The 27,900-nt window shown below is 33.8% G+C and overlaps 1 protein-coding gene across 1 annotated transcript in view; it reads left to right on the plus strand.

The window, feature by feature from the left end:
• Positions 1-27,900, plus strand: part of Dcdc1 (doublecortin domain containing 1) — a 451,021-nt gene that overhangs the window by 219,465 nt on the left and 203,656 nt on the right. Inside the window, 3 exon segments of the mRNA XM_027936717.2 lie at positions 2,659-2,793; positions 5,354-5,472; positions 15,881-15,941. Of these exon segments, the coding sequence (XP_027792518.2) occupies positions 2,659-2,793; positions 5,354-5,472; positions 15,881-15,941 (315 nt within the window).

Below are 27,900 nucleotides of genomic sequence, written 5' to 3' on the forward strand. Positions count from 1 at the left end.
ATTGCTGTCATTGACTGTTTCTATATCAGTACAATTTAATTAGATAAGCGAAGTTATAATGATTGTTTAAAAAGCGCTATATAGGTATCCAAAATGCTATGCAAGAATTTCTTTTTTGATTCACAAAAGAACTTTTAAAGGTTTTCCCAGTTGCAGATATGATCATATATGTTTAGGTCAGACTCCACATAAGTGCTTTTGTACACATGTGCCCATACATGAATGCTTTAATTTGCTTGCACATATACACACACATACACACATTATGTTGCAAATTATCAGAAAACTTTTTCCCTTGAATTCTAATTTTCATATTTTTTAACCTCTTGTCTCTTATAAATATTTAGTGTGCAGCTAAGTTATCAGATTAAAGTAAACAGAAAGTGAAGTCTTTGCCCAAACCAAGATTTGGAAGGAAATGTCCATCTTAATTGCCAGGGCCCAGGATGTGGGGGTTGCCTTTTTCTATTTTTGTGTGGTTCAGAGGATTTTGCAGCATCCCAGCCTTGGAATGACTTCCATTTCCTTCTTCATAACCAGATTTTGAAAAATCATTTTCACTGGGCTCAGATCCACAATGGTCTTTTGCTCTGTGCCTTCTGAGAAATTTGTCTCTTTTTATATATATACAAGGCACTGAAAATGAATTTCTTGAAATGAATGTTTTAGATGCAAAAAGAGAAGAAAATACAATCACAGAAAAAAAAATTAAAGGCCATCGTCAGCTTTCAATGTACTAGAATCCCAGAAGGAACCATCTTTTTCTTCCTCTTTTCTTTTTTTAATAATGCAAAATGAAGCGGCATTAGTGGGCCTGGCTGTGTCTGCCCTATGTAGAATCACTTGGGAACTGTCCAGCAAAATATCTCTTGAAGAACAGCATGGTGTTAATACTGGGTGCCAGCCCAAGGCAGAGACAAAGGACCCCTTCGCTCTTCACCAATAAGCCAACTGTTAAAAGATTAAACCATGTTGTGGAGATAACAAGAATTTAGGCGCTGGCAGCAGGTGCTGTACAAAGAAGCAGTTGGCAGTACGGTTCTTCTGTCTGACTAATTCCAGTCAAAACAATCTTCTGCCCAGTTGCAGAGGGGAGTTGTGAGTGTGATGGAAACTTGGAGTAGGAGGTTGAGTAAGAGTGCTACTTTAAATGCTGAATCCTGTGGCGGATGGATTAGTAGAATATAGTTTATCATTGTTCAGAGACTGTGGGGGATTCCCCTCCACAATCCAGTCACTACTGGCTGACTGGAGAATATATAATCAAAGAGCTGTAAGTCAAATCTGCTTATGTGGTGGGGGTTGCTGTATCTTTCAAGTTATCATTTTCATATAGAAAAGATATTTGAGACTTTTCTCTCTTGAGTAATATCCATCTACCATTATATAACAATTACCAAATATATTAATTGTACCCTTATATTTTTGCTTCATCACATTTGTAAAATATTCTTTTAAATTATTATTTTTAATAATAATTTAAATTTTTAAAATAATTTGTGTATTTTAAAAATAATTATTACTCAACAGATATCTAATGTTATCACAAATATAGAAAGGACTTTTAGTATTGGAATATAATTTTAACTGTTATTGAAGCAATGTCATTTATTGGGTTTAAGACATAAATTGGTATGGTCCTATAACCTACACAAAGAAATATTGGTGCTTAGAAAGTGATTACTCAGGATAAGTAATCATGTAATTTAGGATATAAAGTTCATTAAGCATAAAGTAGTAGAATTCCTATAGGTGACATGAGTGGCTGATAATTTGACAATTAAGTCTAAGTGAGAAACACCAGAAAGGACACAATACCTTTGACATTTGTAATCTGATAAGCAGCATGGGTTGTGTGATCTGACAATGAACATAGGAGATGTGTATGTGATGTCTCCCCCACTAGTTCCCTCCTGTTCATTCCCACTACTATCTCTGAAGTTTCAGCTTATATCTTTTTATCTCAGGAGATATGTATGGACTTCCAATTGTTTTCTTTGCCTTAGATGTCTCTTTTCTATCCTTGTCAGATGGTTTTACCTAATTTGTTGTAATCTAGTCCCCCTGCTTCCTATTATTGACCCACTCCATATCCTTATACTTGGCATTTTATAGTTTGGCCATATTTATCTTTTAAGCCTGCCCAAAGCTTTCTAAAACATATTGATTAAACTTCCTTGCCTTTACTTGTAATTCTGGTTGTTATTCATTATTCCTGTCATTTTCTCTCCTTTCTTCAAGCCCTATTTCACATCTTACCTCTTTCAAGATGCTCCACTATTTGGTTCTTCCAGAAGAAATGAACCTATTGTTTTTTTACATGATAAAAACACTATTCAATGATTTGTATGGAGTTTAACATGAACTTGTATGTGCATGTGAGGAAAAGAGAGAGTAGAGAGAGAGAGGAAGAGAAAGAAGGAATTTGTTTCTGTTATAAGTTTCTTTAGGGCAAGAAAAATGCTTTATAGTATCCTATGCCATATAGTCAATGAATATTGATTGACTTGAATTAAAAAGACTGATCACTACTTTTTAGAAAAAGAACTTCTCATTCAGCATACATATTGTTCTAGAATAACTTATTTTTGATAATGTGTTGAGGAGGGTTGAGTTTTAGACTGTGGGTTTAAAATTCATGCTGTTCTCATGACGCAGGTGGATCCCAATATTGTCCTTCATGCATCTGTTTCCATTGGAAAGCGGAGTTTCTCAAGTAGTGAAGTGAGCAGCAGGAGTCAGATAGCTCCATCAACCCTGTGGCCTGCAGCCAGTGTGTGGCTGATCACCAAGGTGCCTAAGAATGTCTGCTCTTGCTAAGTGACTTTCCCTTGCTTGCTGGCTCCTTGTGCTGCTTCAGTTCCCAGTACCCTGTTGCACATGAATGTGTAAATGAAAACGTGGTAAACTGTTGACTGTTAAGATTGCTTTCTCTGCTCTTGGTCTTATCTAGCTCAAAAGACTTTTGTGGATCCCCAAGAGAGCATTCAATTCAGTGTTAGATATGCTGAGTAACTCACACCTCAGAATATACTTAAAACAAGCATAGAACTTATTTATAGTCCGCAGACTTGCCCTTTTCATGAAATTTGCAAGTCATTTGCTTCCACTTCTTAGTCTTCTCAAGCTTTACCTTCTCAGTATCATTGGATCTGATGGATTAACACCGCATTATGACTTTGCATATAGTCTTAGCAAGGGCATAGTTTAAAAAAACCCAGAGTATCAAATGTGAAAAATACCCATCATACTTTAACCTGCATATTGGCAATGCTTAATTTTAAAATTTTATTATTGCATAATTGAATCTGACTTACATGACAACATGTAATTGCCATCACCTACCTTCTTAATATTGATATATGTTTTGTAAACATGCATTTCTGGCTGGAAAGAGATGGTGCAGTTTATATCTGTCCTTCTCCTACTCCCTTTGCCACCCCCGATAGACTGTGTTACTGCTGCTTAAACACTTCTGTGAATGCAAAATCACCCAGTCAAGTTTGCTGCTAGTTAGTTTTGAGGGGAGGAAGAGTTGAAACGATTTTATCAAATGAAATCTTATATTTACCCTTACTTATTGTTCTTTGATTCTCTGAGAGTTAAAAATGAACACATAGAATAATAAAGCTACTAATGTACTAATACATGTTATTTATTTCATATACTAAAGAAGAGCAAGGCTAGATGAGGTATTCCTAACATCTGCTTCTGAACTGGAGACTGTCTTTATTATTAGTCCTTTTTACACTGTATTTTGTTTCTAATTTAATAATAAGGGCTACCATTTTGTTGAACATCTCCCATATGTCAGGCATTGTTAGGCACCTTATATACATTTATCACATCATCTTACAAGAACTGTGTAGATTTTCACTATCAGCTGAAGAAGCAGAAGTTAGTAAGTAGCAAAGGAAGGTTTTCTGTGTCTGCCTGACTTCAGCTCTCAGGCCTTCTCACCATCATAGAGACACTGCTGTATATTCCACCAATCTATGAATGCCATGGTGTCTTAGCCTCAGCACTGCCACTGAATGAATAGCTGTACAACAGCAGGCAAATCACACACAGTATCAGGGCCTTAGCCAGCTCATCAGAAAAGAGCTAGACCAGAGGACATAGGAGATTTTTTTTTTAAATTCTCATATTTATTATAATTTTATGGTATCACTTTGTAGAATTTTATGACATAATAAACCCATGCTATCTAAAATTTCCCCCCAAAATAACTAAAATGCCTACTAAAGAGTATGGTTTTAGAGTAAGAAAGGTTGGAATTGGAATCCCTTTGTGATCTTGGGAAAGTTACTTAGCTGCACTGAACCATCATTTCTTTATTTATAAAATGGAATTAGTCATAACTGCCTCCACAGTTGCTGTGAAGTTGAAATTAGAAAGCAGGTGTGAAGTTCAAGTATAATATCTAGCACATAGGAGGTGCTTAATAAATAGTGACTTTCTTTTCTCACCTCAGTCTTTTTATTTATATATATATATATATATATATATATATATATATATATATATATATATATAATAAAAATGTGTACTAGAACCAAACTGTTTTAGAAATATATTTCTCTGGTTTTCATGTGTTTTATATATAGCTAAAACATAAGAAATAAAAGTTTCACTTTTAAGAGAACACTTTTTAAATCCTTTCAGTCAGAACTCCCCCTTCCTCTTTCAAAAACAAATCCTTTCACCTGGTTAGACAGATAATTTTGTATACCGTAAATCCCTAGTAGGTGTGGATAGATTTTCTAGTGGTTGTTACTTTTTTAAAATGTGCTGATTCACTAAGTAGGAAGATGATTAAATGACCACTTAAACAATGCTTCTAATTAATTTCCTTGGCAGAGGATCCTAACATTTAAAACAAAAGAAGTTCATGAACCACCTTAAAATGTTTAACCCATGGTATTTAAACCCAGAATAAAACTTTAAATTGGTGCGAAGGTTAAGGATTTGTTCAATCTTTTCAGTTCACTGCGTTTTTTCCATGCATACATATTTCAAGTAAGCTCTGTAGTTATAACTCCAGCAAGTGACACGTGATAGACCCCAAATCGCTGCACTGTGAAATATGCACAGTAGAAAAGGACAAATGAAGATATCAAGGTCTGTTTTATTTTGCGCTGAACTGTAAAATGCCACCCTTGTCGGACAGAAGATCACTGGTTCTGAGCAGGGCTCACTGACTGCTAAGTTGTGGGTAGTGTTTCACTTTCGGCAACTGTTAATATCCGGAGCTATCCAGGCATAATGACCTCACTATTTGTGACACATTGTTGAATTTTCTGGTTCTTTTAACTTATTTAGACCTTTCTCCCCCCTCTCTATTCATTGGAAGGCTGGAATGATCCTGAGCCGAGCGATAACTCAGGGCTGCCTAGCTATTGGTCATCCAATCAGAGTCAAGGCCGCTGAGGGAGCATCACTAGAAGGATATAAATTAATCCTACAGAAAAGGTAATGCTTATGAGCTATTTAGCTCAAGACAATAAATGTTAATTTCAAGAATTCTGAGCAGGCAAATTGTAATGATCCCTGACTTAGAATATTCACTAGGTGTTTCATTTGGTGTTCAAAGTATCAATGTTAGTTTTTTTCTTTTTAATCTAAAATAAGCTTGAAAATGTATGCTGCTTAGTTTGGTGGTAGTGTTTTAAAAATATTTTAAAAAGTGAAATGTTGACCTTCAACATGTATCTGTACCGTCGACAAGATACTGCTTTACTCTATAATGATCAGAACTCATTTCTTGAGATCTATCTTGATTGCTAATTAAAAAACTTAAATTTATGTGTGTGTTCTTAACTTTTTCTCCATCTTCTGAATGTGGAATACTGAACTGTAAAAGTAAAACCACAGAGACAAAACAGTTGCTGACTTTCGATAAACCACCAATGTCCTCTGCTTACTTTTGTTTTTTTGGTGGGGGTATGGGGGGAGATACAATTAAAACATATAAAAGTTGATTTAAAAATTAGCAATGAGGAATAAAGTTGGTTTATCTCTAACAGCCTGGAAATATTACTTCCTAAAAGCTTTCTTTTTTCTTGTTCATTTATTTTTTAATTTCATCAAATATTGTAAAAAATAATTCCTATGATACTTTTAGGACTTAAAAAGCTGTTCCCCAAATGCTTCTGTCTAAATAGGCAGTTAGGATGTTACCACTTAAGATGAAACCAGGACTAGTTTACTTGGGCATCAGAGAAGCTGGCCCAGCCATAAATACAGAAGGAAATTTTTTCTAACATAAAAAGCAGACTGTCCATCAGGTTTAAAAATACCACACAGTGACTATGACTGACACAGGCAGATTCCCAGGTATAAATCTTGGTAGTACTTCTTATTCCAACAACAACAACAAAATTCGGAGTTAGACACTATTCTAATTTTCTTATATTGTCACATTTAATCATCACAATTACCTGGGAAGGTAGGTATTATTATTATTAAAGATGAGGTAATTGAAGTTCAGAGAAGTTAATACCTTACTCCAGATCATGCCTGCCAGGTGGTTGGGCAGGAATGCAAACCAAGATAGTCAGATTCTGCACTCTATGTGAGTAGACTCTTAGCTAGGAAATTACACTGTCTGTAAGTTAAAGTCCAGTCAAACACTAATGTGTGCCAAGTGTGGTAGCAGATACCTCAGTGGATGAGTATAATATATCAATTGAGAAACCCAAGCAGAAGGGAAAGTCCTCATGTGAACTGTCCAGGGCTAATAGGGCTTTAGTTATATAGTTCCTGAGGAGGGGCAGACAAACCCAAAGCAAGAATCAATTTGATGTGGGGATGTATATTTGAGAAGCTAGAGGAAAGAACAAGTTTAGTAAAGATAGGGAATACTCAAAACACATTTCTAGAGAAGAAAATTATGATACATGAGGTAAAAAAAAGTATACTGAATATGACTAATGGCAGATTAGACAATGGGGAAGAAAATATTAGTGAACTTGAAAAGATAAAAACTATTCATGGTAAAATCCAGAGAGGAAAAAAGTTATTTTATAAAAGAATGGCTTATCAGTGAGATGTCAGGAAAATATATTGTCGAATTTCTGAGTATTTAGAGTCTTTGAAGGAATGAAGCAAGGAAAAGAAAATCATTTGAAGAAATACTATCTGAAAAATCGCCAAATTCTATGAGAACTGTAAACCACATAGCCAAGAGCACACCAAAGCCCAAGCACAAATAAATAAATAAGAAGAAACAAGGACAAGGCAAATCATAATAGAATTGATTACAACTGGTGATAAAGAGAAAATCACAAAGGCAGATAGAATGAAAGACATTATAGACAAGAGGAGTAAAGATAAAGGAGATTGCAGATTATTAATGGCAAAAGTGCAAGTGAGGAGACAGTGGAAGAAATCTTTAAAGTACTAAAAGGGGGAAAACCCATTATTATAGAAACCTCTTCTAGTGAAAATACCTTTAAAAAACTAAGGCAAAAGAAAAACCTCAGATACTCGCAAACTGAAAGAATTCATCACCAGTAGATCTTTACTACATCTAAGCAATGTAAAAGGAATCCTTTCAAGTAGAAGAAAAATGATGCCAAAGAGAAATAAAGAACACTGGAAAGAGTAACTACATGGGAGATATAGCAATATTATTATTATCTAAGCCTCTTTAAAACATAATTGTTTAAAGTAAATATTAATAATAATATATTGTGGAAATAATAATATGTGTAAAATGTGAAATGTGTAATGGAAATAGCACAAACGCCAATAGGAGAGAACTGAAAGAAAGATTCTTATATCCTTTGTCCACTGAAAGTAAATGTACATTTGAAGATGTATAATTACTGAAGCAACCACTAACATAGCTAATAAAGTGTTTGGCTAAGAGGCCAAAAAAGTAGATAAAAATGAAATAATAAAAATAAATCTAGAAATAGACATATGAAAATGGGAACAAACTCAGAAAGAAATTAAATAACAAAACAGTAGATTTAAACCACATTGGCATTGTAAATAAAAAATTAAATTAGATGAAAAAAGAAGACCCATTTGTTTGTACTTAGGAGAATCCCTCTTTAAATATAAAGATATAAATTGGTTAAAAGTAAATGCATAGAAAGATCTGTATAATTGTAAAACTTATCCAAAGAAAGCTAGAGCGGGTATCTTAATATCAGAAAAGCAAACTTAAGTGAATATTATCAGTGATAAATGTTCATCTTATAATGAGTAAGGTGCTAATTTATGAGAACATAACAATTCAAGTATTTGCTCACCTAATGATATGTCTTCAAAATACATGAAGTGAAAGCTGATAGAACTATAAGGAAAGGAGAAAAAGATTGAGCTTTTGTGAGCAATAACATTATCTTGTTTCAATAATTAATAGAACAAGTAGAAAAAATCTGTAAGGATCTAGAATATTGGCACAATATCAATCAACTTGACTTAACTATTATTTATGAAATAATGAAAAAACAATTGCAGAAGACATTCAAGTGGACAGACTGCATGTGAACCCAAAGTAGGTCATATTCTGACTCTGAAAAACGTCTCAGTAAATTTAACATAATTCAAGTACTACAAAGTATGTTTTTTGTCTATAATGGATAAATTTTAAAATTTTAAATTAAAAATAGCAGAATCTTTTTGGAAAAAAACAAGTATTTGATCATGAAGTAACACATTTCTAAATAAAAAATGAATCAAAGAAGATGTCAGAGTATTTTGAACTGAATGAAAATGAAAATATAACATATTAAAATTTGTAAGATGCTACTAAAGAAGTTTTCAGAGGGAAATTTATATGAATACATTTATATGAAATTTATAAGAAAAATGGGAGGTGTTGCTTAGTAATAGAATGCATTCTTAGCATACTCAGAACCTTGGTTCTATTCTCAGCACCAAAGGAGAGGCAGCCAGACATCCAAAAAAAAAAAAAAATCAATGAAATTAAGATCAAAGAAATTAATAAACTTCTAGCTAGACTGTTGAGGAAGGAAAGAGGATACAAATTACCATTGTTGGGAATGAGAAAGATGATAATCAGACAGTTAAAGGTAAACCAAAGAATATTTTGAACAAGTATTTGCCAATTAATTTCTCAACTTATATGGTAAAGATCAATTTATTAAGGGGTACATTAAATAATGCCCGCGCAAGAAGAAATAGATAACCTGAATAGTTCTAACTCTTAAAGAAATTGAATGCTTAGTTGAAAACTTTTCCACAAAGAAAATTTCAGGCCCAGATGGCTTTACTATCTTCATTCTGAAATTCTACTCCAAATTTTAGGACAAATGATACTAATTCTACACAGCCTATCCAGAAAACAGAAGAAGTAATACTTCCCAACTGATTCTAGGAGGCCAGTATTACTCAGATAATAAAAACTAGACAAAGACATTATAGTAAAAGAAAAACACGGTTTGTGAAAATAAATGTTAAAAAAAAACCTTCACAAAATTTTAGAAAATTAAGTTCAACAATATATAACAACATATATGAGGTGGGTTTACACCAGGGATGCAAGAGTGGTTTACTAATAATTAACTCAAAAGTTAACTGTAAGCATTTTTTCAAAAGTATTTTGTTTTAGTTGTAGCTGGACACAGTACCTTTATTTTATTTTTATGTGGTGCTGAGGATCGAACCCAGCGCCCCGCACGTGCTAGGCGAGCGCTCTACTGCTGAGCCCAACTCCAGCCCACTGTAAGCATTTTAGATGACAACATAGGAAATGATATTATGGCTTTGTATTAGGCAAAACTCACTTCAATAAAACACCAAATATCAATTGGTAAATTGGATTTTATCAAAATTAGAATTTCTTTTCTTTAAAAGACAGTGTTAAAAAAATGAAAACATAAGCCACAGACAAATTAAAGATACTTTCAAAGCATGCAAAAGCCTCAGGAATATATGGGCAGATGAATTATTTCAACAAGTACTTCTTTTAGTTTTTTGTTAAACTAGTGCATATTAAATAAGCAGCACATTAATAAGGCTGATATACAGTTGCCATATAAAAAGATGATCAACATCATTAATATTTAGAGGAATGCAAAATAAACCTACAATGTAGTATTATTATAATCTAGTAGAATATCTAATACTTAAAAGATTGCCCATACTAAGTACTGGTGAGAATGTGGAACAAGTGGAGCTCTCATTGTGCATAGTTGGTAAAACTATGGAAAACAGTTCATATTTTCCTAAAATATGAAACATTTATCTACTTTATGACCCAACCATTCTACTCCTGGAAATTTACCCAACAAAAATGAAAATATATATTCATTCAAAGTTGTATATATATATGAATGTTCATAGAAACTTTATTTCCAAAAGCTGAAAGAACTAGAAACAACCCAAATGTCCATTCATAGGTGAATAACTAAACAAATTTTGTTCTATGTATACACTAGAATACTATCCAGCAAGTAAAAAAGGAATATGTTCTTGATACATTCAATGATAGGAGTGAATCTCAAAGTAAACTATGCTGAAGGAGAAAAGAAAAACCAAAAAAGTCCATGTTGTTTGATTCCTAGAAAATGTGAACTAATTTAGAGTAATAAAATGAAGATCTCTAGTTGCCTGGAGATAGAAAGGTGGGGAAAGGACCAGAAGAAGAGATTAAATAGAGGCACAAGGAAACTTTGGTAGTGATATTTTTGGGTGATGAATAAGTATATGTTTATTATCCTGATAATTTTACAGGTATGAAAGTATTTTAAAACACCAATGTTATTCTTTAAATATATCTCAATTGTACAACTGACAAATTCTACATCAATTATTTTCCAATAAAGCTGTTATAAAAAGACTAAGAAACAAACCAAGAAAGAAACAAAAACTGAAAATTATGAGTAGGGAATGACTGAGTGGTTGCTTTAGAGGAAGATGCTGAAAGAAAGCCTTTCTCAGTGGGAGAATTGATCAATGGCCAAGGTCAAAATGGTAGGTGCTAGGAAGATTATAGCTTGATGGACATGTTTATCATGCTCAGGGTCCTCACTAGACATAATGCATATTAAAAGTAGTGCAATGTTACTTTTCTTTTCTTTTGGTACCAGGGATTGAACCAAAGGGCACTTAACCACTGAGGCACAACCCAGCCGTTTAAAAAAATTTTAAAAGTTGCTGAGGCTGGCTTCAAACTCGCAATCCTCCAGCCTCAGTCGGTTGAGCTGCTGGGATTACAGGCAGGTGCCACTGTGCCCGGCTGTGCAACATTTCTTTAGCTGACTTAGTCTTAGCCTATTGAACTCTCTTTCCCACTCTGATCAGGATGGTCAGAGAACTGAGTGGGCCTGAATTTCAAGATTTTAATGTCATTGTTGATTATAGGAGAGAGAACTTGGGCAAGAAAGAGATGACAGTTTATTAAAAAAATGTATTAAGTTTGAAAATTTCTATTTTCAATAAATGATTTTGTTTAATCTAGAAAAGAAGAAGTAAAGGTTGGAGAGAGGTGGAATAGGTAAAGGGGGGGAGAATCTCTATGTAAATGAAGATTATTTGCTTTTGTATTAATGTAGATTGCCTTTAACCAAGAAACAAAATCTATTGCAGGGTATAGGTAAAGTAGCAGAACATTTGGAAATATAGAGTATCTCATCATAAAGCTGTTTTTCATTTCTTTAAAAAGCAGTAAGGATCAAGATTTTTAAAGCTTGTCTCACTTTTAGTTGTACACTCTCAAATGCATTTATCTTTTCTAGAGGATCTAAAGTATCTGACTTATTTTTTAAGGTGACCATATTTCACTATAAATAACAAGAAATATTCTTATGTGACAGCAACTTCCAGAGACAAAAAATTTTCCTCTTTTCCTAAGTAGTATAATGATTTTAACAAAAGCTATGAATCAAGACATAGCCTTTTATATGCAAAAAATAATAGAACTAGCACTTAAAGTAGCAACCTGACAACTCACAAAAAGTATTGTAAACATATCATGCCTCATTATGTCTCATTTGATGTCAGTCATCTTATTCAATATAGCAAGTATGTGCACATATTTTCCCTTTAATTTTTTTTTTCTGTTCTGTGTATCTGACCATCAGTGGAGGAAGGGAAGCCTCCGATGTCATTACCAAGTAACCAGAACAATGATAAAAATTATTTTAAAATAATAAATAACTCAACTTTATCTTGATATTGCTTAAATTTAAGGACTGAGAACAGGGTACAGTTGCATGTCTGTAATCCCAGTGCAGCTGCTGAGGCAAGAGGACAGACTCAGTAATTCAGTGAGATCCTCAGCAACTCAGTGAGACCCTGTTTCCAAATAAAAAGTGAAAAGAACTGGGGCTGTAGCTCAGTGTAAAGCACCTCTGGGTTCAATAGCCACTACAAAAAAAAAAAAAAAAAAGAGTTCCCCATTTTCTCAGACAGCTTCAAATGGCTTCCCAGGACAGGGAAGCTTACCAAAACCCTCACATGTAAAATGACAGCATGAGATGAAATAGTCTTGGAAATCATATGCTTTCAGAAAGAGGACCCTGAAGAGCATCTACTATAGACCTCTCCTTAATAGTAATAGTAGCCACATGTGATGGTATACATCAGAAATTCCAGCTACTCTAGAGACTAGGGCAGGTAGATTGCAAGTTCAAGGCCAGCCTGGGTGTTTTTTGAGACCCTGTCTCAAAAAAATAAAAAAAGACTAGGGATATAGCTCACTGGTAGAGTGCCCCTGGGTTCAATCCCCAGACACCCCCCCCACACACACACACATACATACACAAAATGGTGGTGATGATGGTGATAATATCATTGATATCACTCATTATCATTATGAGAAATTCCAAGGCCAGTAGAGACTACACTTAGTCTCTATATATACTATTAAAGGTATATCTAATTAACGTCAGATCCAGATCCAGGGCTCGAACTTAGGTCTGTTGACCTTAGTTCAGCTTATGTCAGTTATGATATTTATAACTGATTTGGGGGTAGAATATTACTCCTTCATTTTTTATTCTTCTCATTATTGATGTTGTTATTGTTATTTTTAATTAAAAAAAATCTTTCTAGCTCACTACTTATTGGCCAAAAAGAAAATCCCTGACATTATTTTAAAATCAGTATCATCAGTGTATCTTGAATAAAATTTGATTTTTAACATATAAAAATATCTTAAAAATAAGCAGATGTAGTTTTTGTGTTGGAATTTTATTTTTAAGGAAGTTATTATAGATTAGAATGATAACTTCTCATCCTGCCTAATGTGGCATTACTGGACAGATTTGAAAAAAAAAAAACAGTAAAATTCAAAGGTAATGTTCATTAATATAAATAAAATTCCCAAAGGAATACTACTATTAAGCTCACAGGGGCTAATCAATGATATAAAACTGCATATTTTTAGAAAGATTTCCTGGGCAAATATTTGCTAGAAAAGAATTGAAGCTATGATAAAATTTGACAAATAATTGGAAACTTATATTTCTTCCAGAATTATTTCTTACATTCTTAAAAGGTGTAACATGTTCTTTAGCACCATAAGTCCCCTAGCCAACTGTATTTTACAACACTTTTCATAATGACCTTATTATTAATTTTTAGGATAGTAACATTCTGACATTTAAAGATGTCCTTAATCTCATGTGCTAGGCACTGTGATTGGCTCTGAGAATACACATTGGTCTCTGCCCTCACATCAATTGTCTATTCGTATACATCTTTTCTGTTGTATTTATTATTATTGGGAAAAGATGGTATAAATTTAGAAAGTTGGGGCTGGGGACATGGCTCAAGCGGTAGCGCACTCGCCTGGCATGCACGGGGCACTGGGTTCGATCCTCAGCACCACATAAAAATAAAAAATAAAGATATTGTGTCCACTGAAAACCAAAAAATAAATATTAAAAAATCTCTCTCTCTCTGTCTCTCTCTCTCTTTAAAAAAATTTTTAAAAAAAGAAAGTCAAAATTGAAATCAATATAATTTATTTTTAAGCCAACACTATAATTCAACTAAAAGACAAAATTTTTGGATTTTGGATGTCTTATAGCTTGAAAAATCTATCATTTTTCATTTGATCTTGAACAAATATACTAATGATAATTTATGCAACAGGAGGGACTGCCTGTGGGAAATAAAGTTGCAATGAGCTATACCCCTTACACATTACAAGGATTAAATTTTATTACAACCCAACACATTTTCATTAAAGATGTATAACAATCACTCTTTTAATTTATTTAATAAAGTATAGTTCTAAGCTTGAGACTGACAGCCTTAAAAGATCAGCGGTACTGTTTTTGCTATTCTTCATTTAGTGGCTGAAATATTAACATTCTCAGTACCTCTGGAGAAATTGTTATAGTATGAAACTATGTGGTGACAATTTTACACAATTGTATTAAAACATTTATGGTCATATAAATGTGTAGTAAGTCTCTGAGATTATATGTCAAGTTATAATCAGTGAGACTAAAATGTTGATACCATTTTCAATCTTCAAGTTAAACACAAAAATCTTGTGTTAAACTTTTCCAATCCATTTGAGATGGTGGCGTGCTGATAATCAGACACTCTGGCTTCTAGTACCTATTTGGATAATTCCTATTGCTCTGCCTTGTCCAGTTCATTGTACCTCTCCATATCTCACCTTATTCACCTATGAAAGGAGTACTAGGCCAGGATATCCCCAGGATCTATGTATTATTTCTGAACTTTAAATATCTGGACCTTTCTTTTCTTGCTGCTTTTATCATTCTAGTTCAGTGGTTTCTCTAGTCTGATCCACAGACCACATGAATCCCCCAAGCTTCCATAATGAGGATCACTTGCAACATCTGTTAACATATGTTTTTGGGTATCCAGACCTTCAGAATCAAATCTCTGAGGATAGGGGTCTGGAGACCTACATTGTTACTAAGCACCCATTTCAATATGTCCATGAACTCTTCACATTCCCTTATGTAGACTGAATGTGGGTGAAGAATGATAGGCACTGAACCAGTTTTGGATTGCTGCTTTTATATGTTGTGCCCAGATCAAATAGCATCTTCTTTTAGAATTGAACATTACCTGACACCGCTTATTCTCAACCTTTGATGTTTCTGTCAAAACTCAGAGGCAGTAGTAAAAGTCTTGTTTAACATCCTGTTACAGTTAATTTAATTCATTTTGTCCTACCTTTGTAAAGTTTCTAAATATTAATGAATACATGATTAGTTAATTTTAGCATGATTGACTTCATCACATTATAGATTTCTTTCCCTTACTGAGGTTTAGCTCAGGGAATATGATATTTCTTTTTTTTTTTTTTAATTTTTTAATATTTATTTTTCAAATATTGGCGGACACAACATCTTTGTTTGTATGTGGTGCATGAGGATGGAACCCGGGCCGCACGCATGCCAGGCAAGTGCGCTACCACTTGAGCCACATCCCCAGCCCCATGATATTTCTTAATAAGATTCTCTAGTCATTTCAGCAGTAGCTGCTTGAAGTTCCTAATTTTTCATGGTATCCTTTTCTATACCACTTTAAAATCTTATACCTAATTAAGCTCTTCTCTTTTTGTCTCACAAATGATCTTTAGGGTAGGGGGAGAATTTCCTATAATATTCTTATTGATTATATTTATTCTCTAAAACTTTTCATCATTGTTATTGGTAACACACATACATGCGCACATGCACACACACAAACACACACACACACCACATTTTTGGATACCACAGCATTGCACTACAGCAGAGAAATTGGTTGTCTTATGGAGTGGCTTTAGATGCTGAAATAGCAGTGAAGATTAGTAGAGTGTGGACTGTTCTCTTGCTAGGCAATATGGAAATGATAATTTTATTTGAAACCTACAAGTGTTCCTGTGTGGAAAAAGAGTGTCAATCTCTAAATTACATTCTCATTACAGACATAAAGGAGATGAATCTCAGAAGTGGGTGTTTGGAACGGATGGCTGTATTTATTCTAAGGTAAAGACTTTATATGTCACAACTTTTATTCTAAAGCTTTTCTGTTTCCATATTTCTATAATATGCACTATTTTTTTAATTTTATTTTTTATTGGTAAATTATAATTATACATAATAGTGGGATTCATTATGCCATATTTGTTCATGCACATGGTATAATTTGGTCAATCTTATTCCCCAGTACTTCCCTTTTCTTCTTTGCCCCAATACACTTACTATACTTTACCATCTCTCTTCTATTATTATTATTGTTATTTTTATTATTTTAGTTATTATATTTTAATTATATATGTAAGTGGCATTCATTGTATTATGTTCATACATGGACATATCATGATTTGGTAGATTATGTTCCCCAATATAATAGAATGAGAAAACATTAAACCTTTCACTTCCTAAGGCTAGTTTATTCCATTTACCATGATGTTCTCCATTTTCATCCATTTACTAGCAAGTGACACAATCACATTCTTCTTTATGGCTGAATAAAACTCCACATTTTCTTTGTACATTCATTTCTTGATGGAGACCTAAACTGGTTCCATCACGGCTAAATATTGGTATACATGTATTATTATAATATGTTGATTTTAGTTATTTTGGATAAATATCAAGGAATGGGGTAGCTTGATCTTATAGAAGTTCCTTTCCTGGTCTTTTGAGGAATATCCATACTGCTTTCCAAAGTGGTTGTACCCATTTGCATTTGCACCAACAATGTATAAGTGTACCTTTTACCCCATGTCCTCACCAGCAATTATTGTTATTTGTATTTAAAAAATGTTTTTAGTTAGAGATGGACACAATAACATTACTTATTTATTTTTATATGGTCCTGAGGCTCAAACCCAGTGCCTCACCCTCTATGCTATGCAAGCACCCTACCACTGAGCTATAACCCCAGCTATTATTTGTATTTTTTTTGCAGAGTGGGGGGTAGTACTGAGGGTTGAATTCAGGGGCACTTGACCACTGAGCCACATCCCTGCCCTATTTTGTATTTTACTTAGAGACAGGGTCTCACAGAGTTGCTTAGTGCCTCACTTTTGCTGAAGTTAGCTTTGAACTTGTGATCCTTCTGCCTCAGCCTAGCTGCTGGGATTACAGGTATTTGCCACAGAGCCTGACCCTTATTTGTATGTTTGATGACTGCCATTGTAACTGGAGTGAGATAAAATCTCACTGTAGTTTTGATTTGTACTTCTCTGACTGCTAAGGATATTGAATGTTTTTTCATGTATTTGTAGCCATTTTTATTTCTTCTTTTGAGAAATATCTGTTTAAAACTTTTTGCCCATTTATTTATTGGGTTATTTGTGTTTTTTATGTTAGGATTTTTGAGTTCTTTATATATTCTGGATATTTTTTTCTTTTCTTTTATTAGTTCCTCAAGACAATACAATGATCTTGACATATCATACATTTGATTCAAATAGGGTATGAATTCTCATTTTTCCATGTGTACAGATTGCAGGATCACATTGGTTATACATCCATGTGTATACATACAGCAGAATATTCTGGATATTAATCCCTTGTTGGATGAGTACCTGAAGAAGATTTCCTTTTGTTCTATAGGCTCTCTTAAACATTCTTATTTGTTTGTTGTTCAGAAACCTTTTAATTATATGCCTTCCCTTTTGTTGATTTTCAGTTTTATTTCTTGAGCTTTAGGGGTCTTATTAAGGAAGTAGGTCCTTAAGTCAATTTGTTGGAGAGTTGATCCTATGTCTTCTAACAGGTTCAGTGTTTCTGGTCTAATTCCTAGGTCTTTGATCCACAATCTATTGATTTTGTGCAGGATAAAATAGATGGGAGTTTTATTCTTCTATGTAGGAATATCCAGTTGTCCCAGAACCATTTGTTAAAAAGGCTATCTTTTCTCCAAAGTAAGCTTTGTGCACCTTTGTCAAGGATCACTTGACTGTACGCTATTTCCAAATAAGGTCACATTCACAGATTCCAGGCTGTGTTCAACTTATCATTTTTTTAAGATGTAATTCAACATATAACACATAGTGTGTCAGTTATTGATTTATTGCCTCTCAGTTCCAATCCTACCCTTTACCTGCCTTGGGGACAACTTTGCAGCAGAGTGCTGCCAGTGGGGCATACTCCCATGAATACTTTATCCAAGCATAACTCATTTGGGTGGTACTTTAATTCTGTTTGTTCTACTATAAGAAAATACCAGTAATGGGTAATTTATAAACTTTATAAATTTATTTCTCACAGTTAAGTCCAAGATCAGGATGCCAGCAGACTCTGTGTCTGTTGAGGGCTGCTCTCTGCTTCCAAGATGGCACCTTGTTTCCACATCTTCTGGAAAGGACAAGAATGCTTTGTCCTCATGTGGTATTTGGGATGGAAGAGAACAAACCCACTTCAGTCCCCTAATAAGAGTATAATTCTCATCCATGAAGATTTTGACCTCATAATGTAATCACCTTTTAAATGTCCCATCTCTTAATACTATCACACTGGTGATTAAGTTTCAGCATAAGGATTTTGGGAGAGACATTCAGACCATAGCAAGTTGTTTTTTAGTAGAGTTATGTTAGCAGCTATGCACCTTCCATTAGATGACTTTTACTGGCATTCCATGGGCATATGGAATGTGCCATTCACATGGTGAATCCACTGGTGTGACACCTCAGCGACTTCTTTGACATTGAGTGAGTCAAGGATGTGCCTTCTATGATGTGAATTGGATCTCAGCCTTGGGTCAGGCCTCTTTCTTGGGTGTTTTTTCTCAGATCTAGCAGCTGTAGCTTCTCATAATATTTGCTATTTATATATTCTTGAGTATTCTCTTTAACTCTTAATAGCCACTCCAATCACTTGTCACTCCATTGTCTTGATGCTTATCATTTATAGTGAACTTAAACTGCTATATAGTAAACTGTTATGTAGTTTCTATCTGCTTACTGAACTCTGATAAACATGAAAGCAGTTTTCTCTACTATTTTAGAAATACATGGCTGAGCTGTCATTTTGTGACATCCTACATCATTTTAGAAATTTAGAGAGTTTGATAACAATTAAATGTAAAAATTTATCATAACAGCATTTTCCCTGAAAAATTATTTATTATAGTACTGGCAAATATCCTGACTCTATTCACTAGCTTAATCATGACTCTAAATCTTTAACTTTTGCTCATAAGCAAGGAATTTGACACAATCTTAAAATGTCAAGGTATTTAAAAAATTACCTCTACAGAATTTCACTCAAAGATTCATTCCTACTTTCCCCTTATCCATCCCTCATCACATTTCTGATAACCATCATATTTTTGAGGTGGAGTAAGATTCTAGGTAGTTGGAGAGAACTCACAGGAAGAATGAAGCTTGTACATCTTGGTAAAAATATAATGTGCCAAAATGTCTCTTCAGCTGTGTGGCTTGGACCTGCACCTGAGAACTTAATTGGGACACATCTGAACACAGTAGACTCCCATTACTTGGAGTTGTAGTTCTGTCTTGTGCCTTGCTTTTCCTACCAACAGACATCAAAGAATGGAACCAAGGTTTAAGTATATTTTTTTTCTTTTCTTTTCCCAAATGTAGGAGCTTAAATATATACTTATTTTCTGTCCTTTTTATCTCTTCTCTCAATTTAAAAATTTCTAATTTCTTAACCATATATGGCTAACTAGCAATGATACACATTTTCATGTTTCAAATATTAATTTGGAGCAGGTATTAATTAAAAAACTCCTGCTCAAACACAATCACTAATAATTTTGTTGCAGTTATTCTAGATTCAAAGAGAAAATTATGTATTAATGAGAAACTTCATTCTTTCAGAGGTTTAGAAATTTTGATTAACTCTAAACTTAGCCATATGTATCACTACTTCCATTTTGTTAAGGATAGAATGAAGAACAATCTTATAATTATTTGAAGCTGGATTATGAATGAAGCTCATGTCATTTTTTTGAAAGACAGGATTACTGCTATTAACAAACTTTGTCTCCACTACTTATGTGGCTATATGATATTAGGCAAATCATCTAACCTTTCTAAGCTTCCCATTCTTCATTTGCAAAATGGAGAAATTAATACTGTAAGGGTCCCGCGAAACATCAGAGAAAGAGACCACCAAGTGACCACTCATGCAATTGGCAGAAGCAGGATTTATTGATCCAGCATGCTGGGGCTCCGTGCCCACTCAAGAAGGGAAAGCAGCCCAGAGCCCCGAGCAGGAGCTGAGCACTGCTTAAGTACACTTTTGGGGGAGGGCGGAGGGCTTTGTATACATCAGAACAAATCATCATGAGGAGCGGGAAAATTGAACAACAACTCCTAAACATGATTAGTTCATTCATTGGCGGGAACAGGTCAGGCTGGAGTGATAGGTCATTCCTAAGGAGAGTACACATTCAAACTGATTGGTTCAGGCCCTGCAAGGCCTGCGTGCAACCACACAGACCCCTTCAGTTATTAAACAACCAGACAATCAGGGGAAATGTTTACTGGGTGGTTCTAAGCATTGTCTTAACAGCTACAGAAATTTCAGGTTTTGCAGGTAACATAGAAACCTAACAATACCTCCTTTACATTTTAACTCAGACCTTGCAGCTTAGAAACTTTTACAATACCCGGTCTTTTACCCTTTAACTTTTACGCTTCAACTTCAATTTCTTTTACCCTTACAATACTAGCATTTTGAGCATTTGGTACAGATCCTGGCCTATAACCAATAGATAATTTGTAGCCAATAATAATAATGATAATGAAGAAATTTAAATATATGTATTTTATTTGAATGAGGTTTTTTCTTTTGTTCTGAGTGTTTTCTACTCCATTCTTCTACTCATTTGCAAAGATTAAATTACATTATTTCCTGAATACAGTTCATCGGTTTCAGCTAAATTAAAGATTTAAATTAAACATGAGAATAGAAGAAAACATGGATTAAAGCATCTAACTAGTTGAGTAGTAAGTACATATTTTTAGAAGCATGCAAAGACAGACTACATTAAGGAAAAGACCTCATTGGGTATATAAGAATTTTTAAAAACCTTCTAAATCTAAAGTAGTTTGAGCAAAAGTAAATAGGGAAATATGATAAATAAGGGAAATCATTACAAAGTAATATTACAGAGGGATCAAAACGTATAATAAGCCTGATATAGCAATAGAAAAAAATAAACACTTCAACAGAAAAATGGGCAAGGGGCGTGAAAAGGAAATACACAAGAAAAATTAAAAGAGCTAAGTAAATAAAAGAAGTCCAGCTTCACTTGAGATTAATAATATAAAATAATTAGATAGTATTTTCTCCCTTTTGCATGTAGAAATATATAATATTAGGAATATTCAATGTTGATAAAGACATTAGAGAACAAACATAATTATTTCCTGTTAGTATTAGTTTTCTCTTGCTATGTAACAAATTATCTCCAAAGCATAGTGATTTAAAGCAGCAAACACTTAGTACCTCACAATTTCTGTGGATCAGGAATCTGGAGCGGCTTAGCTAGGTAGTCTCCCATGAGACTGCAGTCAAGATGTAAAGCAGGTCTGCAATCATCTAAGGTTTGATCAAAGTTGGAAGACAATTGACCTTTAAATACACTAACACATTGCTATTGACCAGAGGTGTTAATTCCTTGCTGTGTGGGCCTCTCCAGAATGCTGTTCAAAACATAAGCTAGTGAACCAAGGGAGGGAGAGGAAGGAAGCAAGACAACACAGTGGAAACTGCAGTGTCTTTTGTAACATAATCTTAAAAGTGGCATCCACCACTTCTGCCAAATTCTTTGGGTCACATAGGTCAACCCCATGTAATGTGGGAGGGGACTATACAAAGATATGAACACTTAGAAGCAGGGAACATTGAGGACAATCTAAGAGACTGGTACAATATTCTTGAGCATCTGTTTAGCAACATTTATCAAAATCATTTAAAAAATTGTATTCTTTTGAATTAAAAATCCCACTTACAGCAACTTACCCCAAGGAATTAATCATATTAATATATTAATATTAATTATAATATATCTTCAAGGATGGTTATTTTAACATTGTTTAGAATAGTGAAAACTGAAAGCAAGTTAAGTAAGCTAGTTAGATTGTGTAAAGATATCTTCATTATGGATATTATGGATAGTAAATGTTGGCATTGCTAATAATGTAGGATAACTTATAATTAGAGATGAAAATGCAAATGTTGTTAATTGGGAAAAATGAGGTAAGAAAACAATAGTATTTATATTGATTTATTTCACACCAAGTAAAGATTTATAAGCACAGAAACAACTGGAAGTTTAAAAGTGAAAAAGACAGTGGGAGGATGGATAATTCTTTTCCTTTATTTACTAAGTTTTCTGTGATAAACATTATAATTACCATGGTGGGAAAGGGACACTCTTTACAAACATGGGTAACCATTGTACTGACTAAAAGGAGATATAGAATCTAGAGTTTAAAATTTCCAGGTAGATCCTGCCACCTGCCTACTGCACTTTTCTAAAGGACATAAACACTCAGCCCAAGAGTTAGGTCAACTATGTGGCCTCTATACTGTACATGGAGGGAATATCCTGGGGATGTTAAAAATGATTCCTAAGCCCCAGTAACTGGATCACAAAACTACCCCCCAAAACTACTGGGACACAAAAACTTCCTTGTGATCCAGTTACTGTTGTATTCATAAGTGCATGGGGTAGTTTTTGTGACCCAGTTACTGTTGTGTTCTGGGATGAATTTTGATAAATATGAAATTTTATATATATATATTTTCAGTTGTCAACAGAAAATCTTCTCTCATGGTAGTAGAACTTACCCAAGGTCACAAAGTCAGTAAATAGAATAGCTGGAATTTGAAATCAGGGTAGGACAGCAGTATGTTAATCAGTATGTACTGGTACTATTTAAAGTTTTTGAAGTGGTAATGCTGTGATCAAAATGTGTTTTGTTAAAGTTTATCTTCTGGTAGTGAAAAGTGGATTAGAATGATAAGAATGCAGTGAATCCAAAGGACTGATGGACTTTGAACGGAATAAAGGATTAAGACATTGGAGGTCAATTTAGGGTGATGTATGCTGCAGTAGAAAGGAGGAAAAGTTGAAATATTAGGCTATTGACTCTCTATGAGAAAAAGATTAGAGTTCCAGCTTTAGGAGAAGGGAGTCTTTTATATTGGTCCTCTGATGACCAAAACAGTGGGTGCCTGGTTACAGAGCAAGCTCACTTTGTCTTAGAGACCACTGAAGAGCTGTGTTATCACATGTTCAGAATAACCATCACCTGGGGAAGGAATGGTTTAGAGTGATCCCCAAGGGAAAGTGCCTAGACAATTTGTATATGCCTCCAAATGCATGGTGGGGGGATGGATTACAACTCATCACTTTGTTTTTGATATGTGTCTGCCACCTTTGCTAGTCTGTCAACTCCAAGAAACAAAGCCCATGACATTTTGTTGCTACAGAATTTTTGGTCTTTGCTTCTGCAATGCCTAGCAGAATGTTCACCCACATCATGACCCTACCATCTCATTGTATATATATTACAGTTTCCCATGTTCCAGGTATCCTCAATTTCAAATATTAGGAAAGTATATCTTAAAAGTGAATTTATATAAAATGCCTTTACCTGTATGAGAGGACACTAATATGTAACCAGGAATTGGTTTGTGATTGCCACCATCAGAGCCATGCCATTGGGCACTTATTGTCTTAGAAAGTAGATATTGTTTATTTTGCTTTTTATAAGTTGATCCTTTTAATGTTCTAATATTTTGGAACATATTTGGTATTATGTCTTCCACTCATTCATATGAGTTGGAGGTAACCATAGCACTGACTAAAAGGGAATACAGAATCTAGAGTTTAAAAATTCAGTTGTCTTTTGAAAATACAGTTGTCTTTTGTTGCTCAATTTGATCTTTGATATTTTGCTGTAGAACCAGTGTAAAATAGTCTTTCTACATCATCTATCATTTTTTTCATCAGTTGCATTTTCTTGAACATATAAGGGCTGACATAAGAAAAAATAGCAATGCAATAGAAACTTCAAGGTAAAATGAAAATCCTATTTTTTTCTTGTATTAAAGTTCTTTTTACTAATATTTCGGGTTAACTTAGTAATTCAAAAATCTTTTCCCAAGGCTATGTTCAATAAAGAAACTATTTTGAGGCTGGAGCTGTGGCTTGGTGGTAGAGTATTTGCCTGGTTCTGGGTTTTATCCTCAGCACTTAAAAAAAGAAAATAAAGAAACTATTTTAATTGTTTTTAAAATACTGTTATAAAAGCAATATATGCATGATAAGTTAGTATAAGAAAAGATATATTAATGAGAAGTAAAGTCCTTTCTTCTCAAACTTCATCTCTATTTCCCTGTTATTCACTAATAGCAGGTTTATATATATTTTCACAGAACTTATTAGGTGTTATGTACATAAATTTCATAGTTCTCATTTAAATAATAAAAGTAACATATGTTAGTTTTTAAAAGGCTCTAATAAATAAGAACTTTTTGCAATAATAAGCAACAGTACCTCTTATCCATCTTCCTCAAATATTATCATTGATGGTATATCATTCCTGGTTAATTAGATACAAATACATACACACAAACACACACACTTGCACATAGCCACACATAAGACTTTGTGACCAATTTTTTCCCCTTTATAACATGTTGTGATCATATTCCCCTATTGACATCTATATCTAAGCTACTTTCTTTTTAAATAATTTCTCTGGTGATGCACATTTAAGTAAATGTAAACAATGCTGCAATGAACATTCTTATGCATGTATGTTTGTTAAGGCAAAGGGAATACACATTTAAAATTTTGATAGTCACTCATTGATTGATTCAACAAAAAATTATGTTTACCATGCTTTTAATTTGCATCATTTTTCTCCATGTTTTCCTGTATATCTTTATTTTTTCTGGTTTAAATCTTGAAATACTTTGCCCTTTAATTTTTTATATTGAATTCCTTACACAAAATAGATTTATTGAAATAGAATTTAAATACCATACAATCCACCATTTTAACTGTACCCATCACTATTCTTCAATATATTCATAGTTATCCCTCCATTACCACAATTTAATTTTAAACCATCTGGTCTTCCTTAAAAGACACCTGTACTTAACACATATTTCTCCAATTCTGACTGCTGCACTATTCCTACCTTCTTTATAGCTCTGCCTATTCTGGACATTTTATAAAAAAGAATCATAGAATATGTGGTCTGGTATGATTGATTTTTTTTTCACTTAGCGTAATTTTTCCAAGTTCATTCATGTTATAGCATGTGTTAATAATTTATTTCTTTTTGCTGTTGAATATATTGCATTGTATGAAAATGTCAGATTTATCTATCCGCTTTTTAGTTGATGGGCATTTTATTTGCTTTCACTATTTGGCTTATCATGAATAATGATGCTATGAACATTGGTACAGAAGTTTGTGGATATATGCTTTCATTTCTTACGGGTTTATAACTAACAGTACATTTCTGGATCATATAATAACTGTACTTTTAACATATAAAAATTGTTTTCTAAACAAATGGCTACATAATTTTACATTCTTACCATCAGCCTATAAGAGTTCTAACTTTTCCACATCCTTGCCAACTCTTCTTATTCTCTGTCATTTTGATTATAGACATTCTGGTGGGTATGAAGTGTGATCTCATTAAGGTTTTGATTTGCATTTCCCTAATGACTAGTGATGTTGAACATATTTTCATGTGCTTATTTGCTATTTGTATATCATTTTTGGAGAAATGTCTGTTCAATTTTTTTGGTCATGTTTTCATTGGGTTGTCTTTTTATTATTTAGTATAAGGGTTCTTTATAGATTCTAGATATACATCCCTTATCAAACAAATGATTTGTGAACATTTTTATCATTCTGTAGATTGTCTTTTTCCCTTTTTAGGTGGCATTGTTTGTAGCACAAACATTTTGATATAGTATGATTTATCTATTTTTCTCTTACATTTTTCAAAAAACAGTCCATTTTAGAGCATTTTTAGTGATTCAAGTGTAAGATAGAGATGGTTCCTGTATCCTTTGTACCCCTAAACACTCACAGCCTTCTCTGCTATGTACATCCTGCACTAGAATGGCTTTATTGTTGCAATCAATGAATTTACACTGTCACGTCATTATCACCCAAAGACTGTAGTTTGCATTCCAGTTCACTTTTAGTATTGTAGGTTCTGTAAGTTTGGACAAATATCTAATGACATGTATCCACCATTTATTATAGTATTTTAGAGAACAGCTTAATTGCCCCCTCTAATTTTCTGTGCTCCACTTATTCATCCCTTGATTCTCTCTAATGTCTAGCAGCCACAGATATTTCTACTGTCTCCTTAGTTTTGTCCTTTCCAGAATGTCCAACAATTGGAATCATACAGTATGTAGAACTTTAAGATTGACTTCTGACCCTTATGAACACGCATTTATGGTTCTGGAATGCCTTGCATTTGTAGTGTGTATATTTGCTTATACATATCTAATAAAATTCAATTTAATATCTCTTTTTCCAGAATAGTAAGAGCCTTAGTGTCTTGAATTGTACACTGAACATCTCCTTGTATTTTTTTATTAATTTTTATATATGACAGTGGACTGCATTATAATTCATACTATACATATAGAGCACATTTTTTTCATATCTCTGGTTGTATACAAAGTATATTCACACCAATTCGTGTCTTCATACATGTACTTTGGATAATAATGTCCATCTTATTCCACCATCATTTCTAACCCCATCCCCCTCTTTCCCCCCTCCACCCCTCTGCCCTATCTAGAGTTTGTCTATTCCTCCCATGCTCCCGCTCCCTATCCCACTATGAATCAGCCTCCTTATATCAGAGAAAACATTCGGCATTTGGCATTTGCTTTTTTTGGGATTGGCTAACTTCACTTAGCATTATCTTATCTAACTCCATCCATTTACCTGCAAATGCCATGATTTTACTCTCTTTTATTGCTGAGTAATATTGCATTGTGTATATACGCCACATTGTTTTATCCATTCATCCACTGAAGGGCATCTGGTTTAGCTATTGTGAATTGTGCTGCTATGAACTTTGATGTGGCTGTGTCCCTGTAGTATGTTGTTTTTAAGTCCTTTGGATATAGACCAAGGAGAGAGATTCCTTGTATTTTTGTTCAAACTTTAGTTGCACACTTTCAAAAACATGGCAAGGACTTTATATCATAGTTGAGGCAGCATATTTAGGCTTTCTGGACTAGTTAATAAGCTAGATGACAATGACACTGAACAAATTGATTACCTTCTTGTGTCTGTTTCCTCTTCTTTAAAATAGTAATAATAGTAATAGCTATTTCAGAGGGCTGTTTTAAGGATTCAGATATAAACGTATTATCATGTAAGAAATTACTTTGATGCAATTTTAGCTTGTGAGTATACTGCTTAGGTACCCTGTCCTAGAGCTCATGAAACAGAAAGGTGCACAGACCAAATTAAAATGCTCAGATCATAATTTATTGGGTCAATTCAAAACACAAAGCAAAATATATGGAAAGAGAGATGGTCAGACTAACACATTTAAAATAAGGTACCAGTGAGTCAAAGAGCCATATTACTGAATCTTATTCTTCTGTATTTACATATTCTTTCTCTGTGCTGCATCACTTTTCCCATTTGATGTGGATTCAAAAACCAGTATTGATATTTGAGCAAGGGGCCTAATAGACAAAAAGTGTCTGGTCAGTGACATACTCTTGCTTCATGTAAGCTGGTAAATGCTTGTCCAATAGCAGTGCCACATAGCCTGATGAACAGAGATGGATTATTTGGCAGAGGATCCCAGGTGAGAGTCAACAATGGGGTGGCTAATTAAATATCTCATGATCATTATGTGCCTCATAAGCTTTGTTTAGTGTATCAAAAACATTTGTTTCTTTAGTTATTATTAAAAATACTAAATGTCTATTTTGTCCATCTCTT

The sequence above is a fragment of the Marmota flaviventris genome, chromosome 9 (assembly GCF_047511675.1).
Source record: "Marmota flaviventris isolate mMarFla1 chromosome 9, mMarFla1.hap1, whole genome shotgun sequence".
Classification (NCBI taxonomy): domain Eukaryota; kingdom Metazoa; phylum Chordata; class Mammalia; order Rodentia; family Sciuridae; genus Marmota; species Marmota flaviventris.